At 30.4% G+C, this 17,880-nt stretch overlaps 1 protein-coding gene and 1 long non-coding RNA gene across 3 annotated transcripts in view; one reads left to right on the plus strand and one right to left on the minus strand.

Moving 5' to 3' along the window:
- LOC108754784 (glycogen-binding subunit 76A) overlaps nt 1-17,880 on the minus strand; it is a 23,089-nt gene extending 5,209 nt beyond the window's left edge. Inside the window, exon 1 of one of the 2 annotated variants that reach the window (XM_018497374.1) lies at nt 17,807-17,880. Coding sequence is in view for 1 of the 2 variants with exons in the window: in XM_018497373.1 (XP_018352875.1) it covers nt 10,690-10,749 (60 nt within the window). In the remaining variant the exon portion in view is untranslated. Of the gene's footprint in view, nt 1-10,689; nt 11,770-17,806 lie in introns of those variants that run through there. The other variant, XM_018497373.1, reaches the window with a different exon arrangement.
- On the plus strand, nt 13,371-16,390 carry LOC108754785. The gene is made up of 3 exons (XR_001939733.1): nt 13,371-13,718; nt 15,446-15,780; nt 16,009-16,390. It is a non-coding gene; the product is annotated as an uncharacterized LOC108754785 (long non-coding RNA).

The raw sequence follows: 17,880 nt of genomic DNA on the forward strand, positions 1-17,880 counted from the left end.
CTATGTGTTATTTTCGCGACTAGAAACGGTATCGTAATTAAAAAACAATTTTTTTGTTGCTTTTGCTAAAAAAATGATTTATAAATAAAGAATTTATCGATATCTACACTATCGATGCACATATTGACGTATAGCCTTTTTGATTAGAAGTACCATTAATATATTTCAATACATACATTTCCATCTTCAGTTCTTAAATAGGTATAACTAATCTGCACAGATCCCGAATTTATTCCAAATTTAATTTTACAGTAAACTTATAAATATGTATACAACATTGGACCTTAGAGAGTCAACTATGGGACTGCTGCAAATTGTTCGCGCAAGTTTATTTCTGCATGTGCGTTTATAATTGAGACATTGAGACAAAAGAAATATATAAATCAGATAAAATTAATCAGTAGAAAAGTGAACAACTTCTATAGGACCTACAGCAAAAAATTTGCCACAGGCTTAGAATCCGTTGTTGCGAGCACTTCTTTATCTTATTTGCGGTAAATTGCGAGTTAATTCAAGTGTTTGCAGATGCCAGCAATAATGCTAAGCAATAATGTTTTATTCCACGCATTTTTTATCGACGGAATTATTAAAAATGAAAAATTAAGGTGCGTTTCCCAATTGATGATTCCATTGTAATAAAACCATGTTCTTTGCGAGGGATTTAACGATATCAATTTAATAGATTAGATATATCGCTTAATAGTATATATACAATGTCTATAAAGTCTAACCCAGCCCCTATATCTCGGAAACAGTTGTAGATATGGAAGAGTTTTATACGAAAGGATATTAAGGGAGACATGATAAAAATACGGACTTGACTTGAATGACCTTCTCAAAGCTAGGTCAATGTGACTAATATTTTCTTAAATAGAACCTCCCATTTTTTATTGTATATTTTTGTAGCTTATATCAAAAGCTTTTCAAAACATTACAATGAAGCCTTTTTTAATTAGTAGGAGGAAAGTCGTCGATATCGACATAGATCTCTTAAAACGACACCTCCTTATTTCTCAAAAACTTAATTGTTGCACTTTATTAATACCAATAAAATCATGATCTGTTTAGCTAATTAAAGAAGTACAAACTCATAATTCGTATATTTGTGACTTGTTTCTATATTAAATCAGCTAAAAACAAATTCTAATACGAATGTGAAAATAAAATTTTTACGATTTTCTTTTTGCAAATTGCGTAGTTTAAATAATAGTGACTATATTATTGATAATACACGTCGTTTTAAATGCTTGTAGTTTTCTAAATCAGTTTTATTTATATAATTTTTTTTTCTCTTAGTTTTTTCATAATACGATTTGAATATAAAATTGGAATGCAGCGTAAACCGCCACACTGTCTGTAAAACAGATCATGAGCTAATTTAATCTTTATAATGTTACTTTATAGTATCAAATAGCTCTATTGGAGCTGAAGGCAATCGCTTATATATGGGAATATTCTTGAAAAACTATCGCATTACATATTTGCATCTTGCAGAACAGCATAAAGTAAATATGCATGTAATTTAATAAAAACGCTTTGTAACGAAGTAAAATGATTCTGGAAAATCTTATATACATTCATTTGTATAGGTAATCTATACAGATAATTCCTATAAAAGAAAAAGAATAGGAATACGTAGCATTACTATCTACTGTTATGTCAATTTTTGAGCAAGATGGTCATTTTTACTTATCTTACAAAAAAATTAATTATTGCAAAATTGCAAACATTATTATAAAAACTGCTCATACTATCTGATAGAACACTTTTTAGTTTGTACTTATCTGTGTTTTTAAAGTTTTATTTTTATCTTTTGTTTAAGAAATATTGTCTAAAAGCAAAGTGATACGTCGATATCGACTTTCTTCTACTTTTCGAGTTACAAGGCTTGAATGTTACAGTATCACTGGCGTTACCTAACGTGTCCGATCGACGGTTAGAAAATCTCTTAAAGTTCAAGATCATAACCTGGATAACATTTGTTAAGATCAAGATTATTGGAGGTTGTTCCTTTGTTGTCATTTTTAAATGAATTTTTACCGTAAAAAGTGAACAACTGCCAATGGCCATGGTCTTGACAAATGTTATCCAGATCATGAACCTGAATAACATTGACCTAGCCTTGAGAAGATCACTCAAGGTCAAATCCTTATTTTCGCCATATATCTCTTAATATCGTTATATCCTACAACTTTCCTATGAAATATTTTTCTATATCTACAGCCATTTCCGAGATATAGAATCTGGATCAGACTTTATAAATATCCTGTATAGCAATGTCGTATTATATTATGTAGAAGAGACAAAATTAATGTCATGTGCAAATTAATAAAAAAGTATCTTCGAAATTTTGTTTTTGAGATAATCAATTTTGATAATTAAAGAACTAATAACATCATACGTTCTTTATAAAATCTGGAGAGAAGTTTCAATAACTTTATGTATGATACGCTACGATAATTCTATTTGGTGACAATTATATCGATTTTCCGATTTTAACTGTCGCGTCTTAAAGATTAGAAGGCCTCAGACACACTTCAAAAAATACGACGTTTCCAGTGAATCTATTTTCACCTCATTATGTGTGTGAGAGAGAGAGAGAGAGAGAGAGAGAGAGAGAGAAGGGGGAGAGGCGACGTTTTATTTCCGTGCGATCATTCACCGACACAGTTTAAATCGCAACTACTTGACCCGTAGCTAGGGCACCGTCGCAATTTATCGCGACAGATTTATCGCTCTCTTTCGCGATCCACAAGGAGATTGCCCAATCATCATCGAGATCCCGCTCTCTAATTGATTAATAACAAATTATGCGGAGAGATGATGAATCGTGTTACTCATAAGAACCCCCCAATTCTCTATCAAAAAAATTAAAGTTCTCGTAATGTACAAGGTCAAATCTTTGAATTACTGCTTTATAACTGGATGCATAAATTGCAGTTGAAGATTGTTAAGAGTTAAATTATCGTACAATCCTATTATATCCTATTATATCCTATTATATAAATTAGAAAATTAAATATTATAGATTTCAAAGAAAATAAAAAATATAATAAGAATAAACTGCAGTATTTAAAGAGGGTGTCCATTCGATGGAGAAAGAATTCGTTGAAAAAAGCAACAGAAGAAAACTCATTTTTTTATTCACAATATTTTTATTTGCTATTTAATTATGTGTTGCTTTATTGTTTATAAAATGTGGAAAATTAGAAAAGCCAGATATTATGACTTGTCTTGAATATTGATTGAACTGCAAGAACTCAAATCACGATTACATGCTCGAATTGTTATAGGCACTATCTAATTTTTCAGATAATCAATGATGAATTGAGAAATTTAGCGCCATTAAAAGCCTGATAAACTGACAGAATTTACGTGCGTTCTTTTTATCACTCCGACAAGCAATTATATAAACATTAGTTATTTGGATTTTACTTTAATTGAATAAACTCACGTTTATTTATAAAACGATAAATTACACATTATCAAGTTATTGTGTGAAAGGCTGTACATTTTTTGTCTCAAGCTATGAGAACGAGTTTAAATTACCGTTTTACTCTTTTAATCGAAACTTTTTTTTCTCTGCATTTTGCTTAATAATAAAAATTATTACGAAAAAATTTGTACACTCTGTACAGATTATTAAGAATTGTTTGTATAGCAGTGAGCTTTCAAATTTCGTTAATTTAATAAAATCTGGATTTACACAATCATCTGTTGCAATCCAAAAAAATTCACAAAGAAGTAAATAGAGATCGAACAAAACACTAATTAATAATTCATCGATACATTTGCACGCAAACGTCATGTCTCGGGTTCGAGGCCGACGAGGATCGACTTCTTGCCAAGAGTAAATAAAATCGCAGTTTATATTTAGCCGGAATGGAAATCTGCAAAAGCTACACGGTTTTCAAGAGAATGATTTTATATTTCTAATGAAGAGACCGTGACGATCAATAGAGACACATGAAAATCTTACTCGAAAATTAATTGCTATCCCGACAACGTTGCGAATATACAGTGCGAAAGAAGTAAGTGATTTCGTAAGAAATAACTGCTGCTCTATATGCAAACAGTTACAGAATAATGAATAGATAATAAAAGATAAAATTGTAAATGGCATCGGCATAATAATTAATCTACTGCTATAGTAATATACCGTGTTGCTATTTAATTTCGATTCACCTCTAATAAAAAAAACTTGAATTTTCTAAATCCTCGAATTACAAATCTTCCTCTTAAATGTATCTTAAGTCAATTATAATATTTTTGAAAAATGTTTCTGAACTAATCACATAATTACAGAAATTTAAAAAATGATTATTTAATCTAGTTAATATTTTTATAACAAAATTTAAATCAATTCAATTACAATGTGATAATATGTAACAAAAGAAGAAGTCGAATCATCATTATTAACAAAACAATTCATTAATAGCACTTCAAGTAACTTGGCGGATGAGCACGTTCGAATGAGCACCGATGTCTACGATTGCCAACCGCAATTTCGCTTTTTATTGACAGCTATGAAATGACAAGATAAAAAGAGAATGACATTCGACACTTTAATATACACGACTAGTTAAACGAACAAAACCGCCAGCATGTAACTTGAGACGAATAGATATTCGGCAAAATGAGCATTTCCTTTTCATAAATTCACCTCGCCCGATTTTATACCTTATCTCAAAGAAATTTTTCGGGAAGCCATATTAATCTAATGATATCTGTTGTGATTAGTGTGTAGGATTTGTTAGAAAGATTTATCCACTCTGCGGTAGCTTAAATAAATTTTCTCGTCGTCGTCCTTCCGTGGGTCAATGTGATTATATCTGCATACCGCTGTATCCCCATAGCTAAATGTAAGAGAGAATTAATCCTCGTTATAAAGACACTTGCGTGACACTCAACTTTTAAGTCGCGTAAGCGCCTCTGACAGATGTTTGGAGAAATCAATGTTGCTTTATTATTTAATGGAATCTACGTACAAGCGTAGATTTTTATCAGCGAGAGTAACAAGCTCATTTCTGTACAATGAGCAAAAACAAAAAAATTTTATTTAAATGCAGTGTTCTCTAAACAATCGCACCGAGTATCGTGTCAATAAGAAAGGTCATTATCTTATTGTAATATATAATAAATGTCAATTCAACAATCATATTGCTCGCAATTTGATCTTATCAAGTTAGCACTATGCGATAATAGATCGCATTACGTGATATATTGACTATATATAATATTTATCGCTAGGTCTGTACGATCCATTTGTATACGGAAATCGATTGTGTTAAATATTAGTGCACTATTTAAAAATAGGTAATAATAGAAAAGTTTTTCATCTGTTTTTTCTGACACAGCTAATACGCGACTGTATATAAATACCCTGTGAAGATATATTACTTAATAAAAAGAAAATTCATTATTAGAATTCAAATTAAATTATTATATTATAAACACTTCACAGTACGGATAATAAGTATTGATAATATATAATATATCTTTTTATTTGAAAATTGAGAGAAATATTTTTAAAACATAATTGTTAATAATTTACTAATAAAATTTGTAACGGGATTTATAATTAAAGAGAAATAAAAAATAATATATTGATAATTGATTTCAATATTCTTGATCACATTAACGTATGCATTCAGCAATTCGTATTATAAAGTATCGTATTATAACGGATTGAATCAAAATAATTATCTTTATTCAACGTGTAAGTATGTAAATGATTTATACACACAACGTTTATTATCAGATATGAATTATTTGAATCATAAAGTCTGTGACAAAACATTAACTAGTAACTTGCGATTAAAGTAAACTTCAATCACTCTAAGTGACCCATCTTCGTCAGCAATAAAGCATCGATACTGATTGACTCTACGATTATTCTTAAAATACATCTCAGGTAAAATTTACTTATCTTAGCGCCGAAACTCTGACATGTCTCCTGATTATTATTTATAAATAAAACTAGGATTTATTAAAAATTTTTTTTCAATTTTGTTTTTTCATATCTCTCAATTGTTATAACTCAATGTCAAGACAACAACAATAACTGATAAGATGCAAAGATCTTGCAAAAATATATAAGCTTGAAAATATATAAGGAGAACGCTTTTTGCCTTATCATTTAATTAACAGACCATAGCGAACTAAAAAATAGATCGAAATTAACGCTTTATTGTTAATTACCGAAAACAAAAATTATCTCGTGAACATAACTAATTGGAGTATGTTTACTTGTGCATTATGAGATGATAGCTTCTGTCATTTTTATACATTTTTTTGATGATAAAAGTATAAAGAAAAGAGAAGCCGCATGAAAAAAAAGAATTTATTCTAGGGTAACTATGTAAAATAAGCGCAATGTATAAAAACAGAAAGAAAAGAAAGATAAACAATCACATGATAGTATTAACATATGTATATAAAATCGTTTATTATTAATATTATAAATTAAAATATTCGCATATAATGGATTTTATTACCTGCCGCGATGGCATGAATGTACGGACAATCGTGCATGCTAAATAATTGCTAAATAATTGTTGGACATAAGAAGCTGGATATAGCGATCAGTCAGTACTTGTACATGAAAAAATTTTTGACATTCGAAAAATAATATTTCTTCACAATAAATTTAAATGAATAGTATAAATATATAAAATATATTAATATATATACGTATATATACATGTGTATATATATATTTTTTTTTTCTATAAAACTATGATAATAATCATAGAGTAAATGTACAATGATATATATTCTAACTAAATAATTATTTTAATTAAAACTTATTGTATAATTCTTCTTAGATACCGTCTTTAGATAATGTCACTTTTAAAATGATAAACATTCAATATTATATATACTAGGAAAATTTCATATCGTTATTATTATAATTTACGAGATTTCCTCGACATAGAAATTTCGTAATGCTTCTAAGGTTGAATCCAAAGTTTGAGAGTGCAAATCCTGAGGTCATGATATTTGAATGGCGCAAGAAATACCGCGATATAATATAAAAGAAATGATATTTCTATCTCATTGTGAAAGTGCACACGAATTATCGATAATACGAAAAATGATGTATTAAATATGCAGAAAGAAGAATTTCTTATAAATATAACGAATAATATGATGAATATTTTATTACATTTTTCAGAGTATACATAGTTCATCATTGTAATTTGTAAAATTAAATAAAACAATTAATAATTAGATTTTTTTTATTAAATTAGAATATATTATTTATTTTAATTTTTTATTGTTGGTGACAAAATCTTTGAGGATGAAAAAGAATAAATTATTTTACTTGATATAATTACATGTTACGGTATTTCTCCACGTCTCCTATGCAATACAGCACTAATTATAAATTTTTATGATTTAAGAAATGTGAAGATGACGAGAATAATCTATTAAATAACGATATCAATTGAACAAAAAAAAAACAAACGTAACTTTCCTACATTCGCTTTTAAATGTTTACCAACAATGATCGAGTTCAATATATATATGTGTAAGTGTAAACATTTTTTCACATATAAATAGATATGTTTATATAATCGCAGCATCATGCCAAACTGTTCTTCTCTATGATGCAGATATCTATGCGCAAATTGTAAGTGTAAGCTTGTTTGCAATCAGCGATGAAATGATTAATGTTGACATATTTATATAGCAACTATAAAAATTGATAAATCGACTCCACTCACGTTCGGTATGCTACAAGACGGACCTTGAACTTCTCGACACATTTTGATAAATAATCGTTGTCTTTTAGCAGAGACAAAATGATAATCACGATTGTATTTTAAATACAAACGTGTCAACCTCAGGAAAGAATCATGTACATTTCTGACTTTATTATTAATAAACTTTATATTAATAATTTAATAAACTTTATTATTAATAATTTATTTTATAAAATAATACATCTATATCTATTTAATTAATGTTTATTATTAAATATTTATTGCTTTAAATAATTATGTTAAAACAATTAATGTACAAAATTTCGTCTATTTTTTTGTTGTAAATGTAATTTTAAACTATTTTTTAAACCATTTCTTAGTTTGTTTTGAAAAAGTGCTTACGAGAACGTCTTTTAATATATTATTAAAAGTAATTTTTAAAGAAAAAGTTAAAATAATTATAAAAATTTTATTAAAAATAATTATGAAATTAATAATAACAACACATTTTATGATGGAAGTTTAATTTTCATGGAAATCGTTAATAATGTTATTAATATTATTAATTGTTAAAAAAGGTAAAAAAACAATGAAACGAGGTTATCACATTAACATTAACATGGCAAGACTTGTGCAAGAACCATCATCGCAATTTGCAATATAGTCAGTCCTTGTTTATTACACTTAAAAATAATCTTATAATTTGATAAGGAGATTCAAATAAAAAAATAGATTTAAAAATGTGATTCATAAAAAAATATGACTAAATTCTTTAAATTTTAAATCTTTATTTTGTTAATATAATTTTCTTAAAACAACTTAATATAAAAATATATAATGTTTTACATACCTATAAATTCTCTATTCAGTAATATCACTTTCCGATATTAATTATATAAATACTAAATATATAATGAAATAGTATGACAATCTAAAATTAATTATTTTAAGGTCAATCAATATTTTTATGTCGAGAAAAAATAATTGAAGTCGAGAACAGAAGATGCAGAAGGACGGAAACTAAAACGATAAGAAGCTATGTGTGAGAGAGAGAGACTTCTTGATATTCATTATATCATTAACGAAACGTTAATAACATTGTACTGAGTCAAGGAAAGGGAAATTATCGCGGTTATCACCGTTTGTTGCATCTACTCGGCAATAAATTCGCAGTCTATCTTCAACAAAGCGTCTGCACTTGAAGAAAAGAAGAATTCGTTAATTTATCATCGTTATATTAACTATGGTACATAGAAAAAATTCTATTACTGCGAATATAAGCATTAGTTCTAAGAAATATTTTCATATAATTTCGCTAAAAAGCCTCTGTGATTATCACGCATATAATAAATCAAGCTCAATACTGACGCGGAAATACTAGTAAGAAAGTGACTTGTGATCTTTAATAGATCTTTAACAGATTAATCTGGATGTATTTCATTTACCATTAAAAAATAAAATATTTTATAAACTGCGTTCTGTTATTCATTAAAAGTACGAAAATCTGTAGTATACGTAACGTAAACTATAGATTTTCAGTACTAACAGTGAATAGCGGAACATAGCCATAATAAAAGGTTACAAATATTCATAATATTATTATAATATTATGAATATTTATATAATATTATTATATAAAGTATACGCGATACACAACAATACGAATTTTTATAGTAATGTTTTGCAATTCATATTCAAGCTATCTCTTCAAAGAATTAATACTTTTCATTAATATTTTTCATATACAAGGCGAGGCCTAAAACAAAACACCGGAATTCTCACAAATTAAACACGATAGAGAAAAATGTTTCAGACAAAAGTTGTATAATTCAGAGAGGGACAAATAATGATAAAATCATTTTTTTTTAATCGATTTTTTAAGATCACATGAAGATTACTTCCACTTTTTTAAATGGATGGTATGATTTTTTTATACAATATGGTTTCTCTAATTATTCTGCATATAAAAGTATCAAGATAGTGATATCAAAAAACCAATAATTTACGAGATATTTTATACTTTATTGTGATACATATATTGACATAAAATATTAAATAAATCGTAAACTATTAATTTTTTGATAATCGTACCTTAATACTTTTATAAACAAAATAATGAGATGAATCAAAAAATTGGCGGGAAAAAAAACATATAGTTGCTTATTTAAAAAATTATCCATTTTGCATACATATTTTTTTAAAGCAACTATATTTTTTTTTTCCTTCAATTGACTCATTTTATTATTCATTATCTCGCATGCACGCACGCACGCACGCACGCACACGCGCAAAACCGTGCAAAAATACAAGACATTGCAATCATATGAAAATACAGCTCGTATTCATTATAGCAGACAGTTCTTATTAAAACAAATAGAGGACTCAATGACTCAACTTGTGCAGATCGCCGAAACAACGGCAATTCGCATCTACGAATCATAACAATTTCTTATCAATCTTATCAACGATATATGTAGATTCAGTGTAACTGAACGTAGTCTACGATAATCGTTCCTGTTTTCGGTGTCAAGGCGTTTCACCAGAAGGTTCGCTGCTATCAGGCCGACCTTCGTTATTACCGTGGAATGTTAATTCATTCGTGTCATGTATCGCCTCGAGAGAAACAACCTTACAGACCATCATCAACCCCTCGATAAGTCTCCCCAACGCAAAACGCAACTATAAAAATGGTGCACTCGCAAAATGCAACCACACGCAAGATGGAACAAATTGGATAATGAACACTCGTTATGCCTTCTCGTGAAATGTTGCGAGAACTTGTATGCAAGTTTCGCACGAAACTTTGTAAATTTAAAATACGCAATAATCAATCATATGCGCGTGAAGAGAATAATCTGCGTTTGCAGTCTTATTATTGGAAGAATCATTTTTATCAAATCTCAACAAATTTTTTATTATAGATAGAGAAGATTTTATTATCACATTAAAAATATGTTTAAAATGTAATATTTTTATTTACCATTGATTTGGTCTGTTCCGTAGATGTCTTCGACTCATCTTGGATTCCGTCTTGCGTCATGATCACTTTCCTTCGCAAAACCGATTCGAATATCGTCTATTGATCGAATCTTTCTCATCTAAAAAATTTGCATGTACCGCGGTGGAACTTAATAATTCCAGTGACTCCGTGCCGATCGATAATATCATCGATAATCGTAGAGTTCCAAGGACTATCCAGTATACTTGTGATCCATTAAACATCGAACAACATTATTTAGATCGATGCGATCGAGCGGTAAGATTTATTCTGAAAAATCAGATTTACTTCTGTGTCTTGATTTGCACGCGAGTTTACAATATCCACATATTGGACAAAAGTACATATCATAACGTTTCGCTGATGACGACCCCACATGAACAAAGCCAATGCACAATACAATACGATTCAGTAAGCCATATGCTCTCGCACATTTTTCGCCCGTGCGTTTAGTTTTAAGAGAGTTATCTTAAAACTGTCTGCTTCATGCGTTTGTTTTTCTTCGGACTTTCCGCGCCGGCAATCGATGCCGGTACCAATATCGATAGCAACACGGAATTTAAATCGAATGTATCGCTATCATAAAGCTCGAAAAAGCCATTCCTCAACGATACCGAGAAACCTTTCCGATGGTTTCTCGAAAACTGTTTCGTTGCGAAAATGTCACGAGTTTTTGCAGCACGAGTCATTCCGAATCGAGGATTCGGATATCGATGTTCGATTTGGAGAACGTTTACTGTACTTTACGAAGATTTTTATTTCTTTTTTTCTTCTTCCCCGCAGTGGATCTCTCTCGCGAGATCAGGCCCTCTTTTAAATTCAGAGCAACAAAGTTGCGAAGGTGCCGTGGAGGAGTTGAGAAGAAACGTATGCGTGAAAACAGACACAAGAAGAGGAGCCGGCACGACCGGCCGGCTCTTACGTACACTGACTTCTGACTGGTCGAGAGCTAGTAGGTGACTCTGGGAACCCCTACCATATCGCATAGCAACCGCTCGTAAGGCGACTGATAACCGTTCGTACTTCGTCAGGCATCGACAGATCTCGCCGAACAGACGTGTGATGTACTGTACATGTACGTACAAATACTCTATAAAAAAAAAAAAAAAGAAAAAAAACATGATTTAAACATGTAGAAACTTTGATCAATTTGACGGACTGATCGGAAATAATGTACAGACGCAATAGGAGAACTCTCTGGACTTTGTGCCTTATCGTTAGAAAATACAATCTAAAGTTTAGATCGACAAATAGAAAGTTTTTTTTGGTCTCGATGAACAATTTATATCCGTGTCACAGAAATAGAATATCAAAACATGTTCAGAAATTATCGAATAAAAAATTTAATACTTTTTTTTTTATTCGGAAATAACGGAAATGCAATATTTGATTGTGACGATATTTTTTTATTCCCATCATGCCCCAATCTTTTAATATTTGGATCCTCAAAAGAGTATATTTAAGACTTTAGAATGTGCGACTTTTTCTAATATTGTCCCCCAATCTCTTTTTGATCAAATGTTTTCCTTTTTTTAGATAACTTTGGAGAGATTCTAAAATATCTTTTGATAGTATTTAATTTGGAACAACTGAATGCATCATTTGATTGGTTGAGTTTTTGGAAAATTCATTAGCAAGGGTTATTCAAGGGTTAGTCACAACCTATAGTTGTGAATTTATATCATTATTGTACAATTAGATGCATTTTGGGAGATGCGAATGAATCGATTTAAAATACAATTTTTTATGGTAGAGAATTGGCGTATTCGATTTGCTGACACGAGCGATCGAGAAATGGCGCGTCCACTTTCGTTGCACGCACCCATGCTTGAAATCACGTACACACCCAAGAGATGGTAGTACACAGGTCGTAAATCGGAGCGATACAGCAAGGCGGCGCATGTCGCTAATAATAATTATTTTCGTATATACGTGTTGTGCACGCGGGAAACAAAACAAGATAAAATGTACATACGTTATGCATCCGGCGTGATAAAATGTTGCAAGAAAATGCTTGCGCTTGAATCTTTTGGTATCATTCGTGACAAAAGATAAATCGTAAATCAGTAATCGAGAGAGAGAGAGAGAGAGGAAAAGAAGCAAAGGAGAAGACGCGTAATATTATTAAATTATGTGGCAGTTTTACTTTCTATCGCAACTGACTTGACCTCCTCCTATTGATCTTATCGCCATTATTTTCTCGATTTCCACAACAAGTCAAAACGTCTGTGTACCAACTATGTCTATGTACCACTTCCGGATGTAACTGTATCCAACCCACGTCAACTTATATCGAATCTAAATATCTATTCTTCTTTTAAGCTCGATTTTTTTTAATAAATAAATAAATATATATATATATTCAATGATAAGTCATCAGTTATAATAAAATTAAATAAGAAAAATTTATTTTTTATTTACGTTTCTATGAAGAAAAACCGCGCCCTTCGAGCCAGCATTCGCGGACGTTTTTCAAGTTCTTCATCGAGCACGAGCATCTTTTTTACAACATGCAGATACGAATTCTCACTTGAAAATGAAATGCAATATATTATGCGCGAACCTCCCCTTTCCATTTCTCTCATCCTCTCTCTAATCCGGCGTCAAGTGCTACGTAATGATATAATCGTAGATTCGAGTATAATTCGAGACCGTGTTAATAACAAGCAAACGACATCGTTATTACCGCCGCGCCGCGCCGCGCCGCGCCGGAAGGATGAAAATACGGTCGGCCGATTGGCCATTGCACTCGACGATGCACCGCGAGACAGAATCGACCCTCCACCTTCTCTCTCCTCTGCTCGTTTTGCCTTTTTTTTCTTAGTGACTGTGTAACCACTCCCTGCCCGGTTCTGTCGGACGTTCGCCACAGTTCACCGTCTGCAAGAACGCACCGACCTACCGTGAATCGTCACGCACGATCGACGCAATCGGTACAACACATCGGTTATAGTTTGTTCTTCTTTCTTCACGACGGTTGAGCTCCCAGTGATTTATAAAATTGACACGAGGTAGTGAGAAACGTTTTTATGATACAATTAAATTTCTTCTTAAATAATTTATCCTTCTCAATCATATTAAGCAAAAGTATTTAGATATAGTAATAGAGGAAAGCCCCCTATTATGAGATAGTAGCGTTTCTGCTAAACTAATAAACGCTATCTGTTGGTTCCACCATGAGCTTATTGTTTTTGAATTGACAACTATTTAGTAAAAAATTCATTATTAGATGATGCCTGTAGTCATTGTAAAAAAAAAATTTTTTTAATTTGGATGTCTTCAAGTTTCATTGAGATGAGCCTTTAAATCTTGTTTATTATTTAATAAATAAAAATATTTGGCAATAAATTCTTCATGTAGTGATAGAGATTGTACTAATAGAAAAATACGGGATATGTTGAATTGTTTAATTATTTGAATTATTAGAAGTTAGATTTGATGATCGTAAAACTATAAAGCGTGGAAATCATAATATGAGATATCCAGGGTATTTCTAATATGAAATAACCCATGCTTTTATGTTATAGTGAAAATCGTTGATAAAGAGTAAATGTTATTACAATAATATAAAGGACAACCGGAATGAACGTCGAGTGCCTATTTCTGCAATGCTTAATTCCAACTACCTGAAAATGAGTTCTGAGTATAATCTATCGCATGCTAATTTTTCATACGCTGACTGTGTTTATTGGCATTTTAGAAACATGAAATAAAGTTTTTTAATTGCAATAATTGATATACTTTTACTATCGATTTCTCGGGGCATCTCATATTAGGAGCACAATTTTTTGACTTTGTGATTTTTTGCTCACTTTTTACATTTCTTTAATTCTCAAATAAATGATATTTGAATTAAATTTTATATAACGTTATCTTAAAGCTTATTAAATTCCCTTCAAAATGACCTATTATTTTTTTAAATTCTGCCCATAGATTTCTAGCATTTATCCAAAATGAACTCGGTATAATCATAATAGGGGCCTTTCCTCTATAAAAAAAAAAAGAGAGGATTGTGTGTTCTTTATTCTAATATAAGAATAGCGTTTATTCTAATAGCTTTATTCTAAGGAAAGCGTGCGATTTTTATTTCAACATTTATCCACACACAATGCAATTTAAAATTTATCAAATGATTTATCTCGTTTAACACAAGTGCTAATAATTTGACATTAGGAAACGTTATATAGAGAAATATTTGACTTACGTAAAAGTATTTGACTTCTTATAAAAAAAATTCTGCATATGTACAAGATGTCTCAGAACAATCAACTGCTAATATTAAAAAATAATACTGATAGTATAATTTATTTGAAAAAAATAAAATAAAAGTCTATTAGGTCATTTCAATAAACGAGCTCTGAAAGGTAAACAGTAAATGTTTATCATTCTCTTACTACAATTTCACGGTATAAATTAAAGAATAATAAAGATTTACTGTTTACACCTTTCAAAGCTCGTTTATTGAAATGACCTGGTAGAAGCTCCTTATTTTATTGTTTGAAATTTATACGAGCGAATTATCTAATATATTTTTTATTGTAATAATTTAAAAAAATTTTGAATGACAATAAATAATGAAAATTAGAAGATATTTTATTCTAATTTGTAATATATATATATATATGTATAGAAATAATAATTTTTTTAAAACAATAACACTAAATTCAAATTAAAGTAACTTTATAAAAAAATATTTTCTTTTTTTAACATACACTGTCGTTTTTTTTCTCTCTAATAGAATAAAAAATCAAAAAATCGTGGCAAAACTTCGTAAAATGGGCAATGAGTGGATTTGCGGAATGAGGAACGACCCCTTGAACGATAATCTTTTTCAGTATTGTGGCGAGAGAAAAGTGGTTTCTATGTCACTGACGAGGAAATACCAACAACGCAAGCGCGGTACGTTTAAGAAAAATCCATCCTGTACATTGGATCGAAGGTAAATTTTTGACTATGTCCCAACAATGCTCAATACGATTTATGATGGTGGGGGTTCAGATTAATCGTATCGAAGATATATCGAAGGTTACCAAGATGACCTTCACTAATGCAGTCGACTAAACCAAGAATACAGTAAGATTCGCATTTTATAATCTCTCTCTTCCCCTCTGCTTATTCTTATTGCAACAACGTTTCTGCTAGAATACAACAAAATTGAATAAAACTAACATTTAACATATAGCATTTAATTTTAAAATAAAAAGAAATCCAGACAATTTATTCAAATTCGCACATGCGAGGAATTTCATTAACTTTACAATAAAACCTTGGAAAGTAAGAAAGACAATATTTATTCTTCAGTCTTTCATTCAAGATCACGGCCAATATATTGTAATGGAAATGACCTTTATCGACTGGGAGATCTCATCGCGATTTACAGTCTGGCGAGCGTCTGCGCGCGATCGGCGGATCGTAATGTTCGATCACGGTCACAATTCGCGCCTATTCGAGCAACTAAAAAAGACGAATAACACACCATGAAATGTGAACAACACACGCAAGTAAAAAAGGAGACAAAGAAGAGGAAGATAAAAGGTCAAAGGCGAACCTACTTCAACGACTTGGAGATCAGAGACTAAACAAGTTCTTTTTTTACATGCCGAGTTTGGACGGAGAAGCATTCTTGTGACAATCTTAAACATTAGTTCACAGATTGTATCCGTCCAAAAGTATAACATTTTATCAGTCCAATTAGTTACATTTAAATATTTTCATTGCAAAGAAATCTAAATCTTTTCATTTAAGACTTTAATTCAAACATCAACGAAATCAAAGTTTATATTGCGAAATAAATTTTTTGCGACATTTCAACCAACCGATTTACAATTTCATTACAAATGGACTCTTTACCAGCTGATATTTCCGTTTGCGCGAGATGGAGCATCACAACTGCAAATCGCTTCAACCTACCCGTAAAGCAGTAACGCGTTTATTTTCATCCGATGACAGAAACTGAACTATGAAAGCAATTGCAATCTTCTAGAGATGTATATATATATATAGATCTCATAGTAGCATTGTCAAATATTTTTTCGCGCTACAAAGAAAAAAATGAGAGAGAGAGAGAGAGAGAGAGAGAGAGAGAGAGGAGAGAGAGAAGAAACTCATCTTACTGAGAATGAGTTTCGTATTGGTAAACGTATTGGCAAAAAATTCGTATTGGTTTGTCAGGCCGCCAGTTTACGATAACTTGTCTAATCGGTGAACTTTCTGTGCGTCGTTTATTTTTAATTTTAAAAAATACTCGCGCTTTTCCCTTTTAGCCTGACGCAATTTTTTTCAATCTTTATTGTAATGTTGTACAAAAATTATTTACGAATCGAAAAAGAAAATCCAATTTTTAATTCTTTCTGTGTAAAAATTAAATTAATTTCGTACATTTGTTTTCTTTAAAATGCCTATTTTATATTTACCCTGACATATAAAAGCGATTTAAATCTTTTAAATATTTTTTTCTGCCATCGTCATCCCACGTTACACATTATCACTGTCAAAATCGGAGCATTGGCATCGCAACGCGGCTACGTCAGATGAATAAAGGCGATATAACCAAACGAATCGTCGGTATAAGCATAAGAAGCAAACTGTCCACACTCACGCACGCACACACGCACGCACACACATACATACAAAGCTAATCATATCGTTATGTCGATCTACATAAACCTTATACGTTACATTCACCCCTGACCAAGGGGTAAATGGTTGTAAATAAAAAGAGAGACGAGGAAAGTATCAAGGGGTTTATTTATAAACTTTTATTAACTTTTTTAACTAAAGTTATCAGAATTATTTTAATGAAATTAAAAAATCTAAGAAAATTTAATTAAAATTTGGAAAATTGAAAAAATGTAATTTATCGAAAAAAAAAACTGAATTAACTAAAAAATTTAAGAAAATTTAAAAACAATTTTTTTTTAATTTAAATCGATATTTATTAAATGAAAAATAAATGAAAATTAAATACGTTTACTGGGAATGTTATAATAGTAGAATCTTCAACTCGGATTGCATCAGAAGATGAAGTATCATATGACATGCAGTGTTTAAATGTTATTCTTTTTTTAAATGTCAAAAATCATACACGCGCTGGACTCACCAATTCTCTGGAAGATGATCCTTCCTTCTTTAATTATCTTTTTTTTTTTTTTTTTTTTTTTTTTAAAATGAAGC

The sequence above is a fragment of the Trachymyrmex septentrionalis genome, unplaced genomic scaffold, assembly GCF_001594115.1.
Source record: "Trachymyrmex septentrionalis isolate Tsep2-gDNA-1 unplaced genomic scaffold, Tsep1.0 scaffold80, whole genome shotgun sequence".
Lineage (NCBI taxonomy): Eukaryota > Metazoa > Arthropoda > Insecta > Hymenoptera > Formicidae > Trachymyrmex > Trachymyrmex septentrionalis.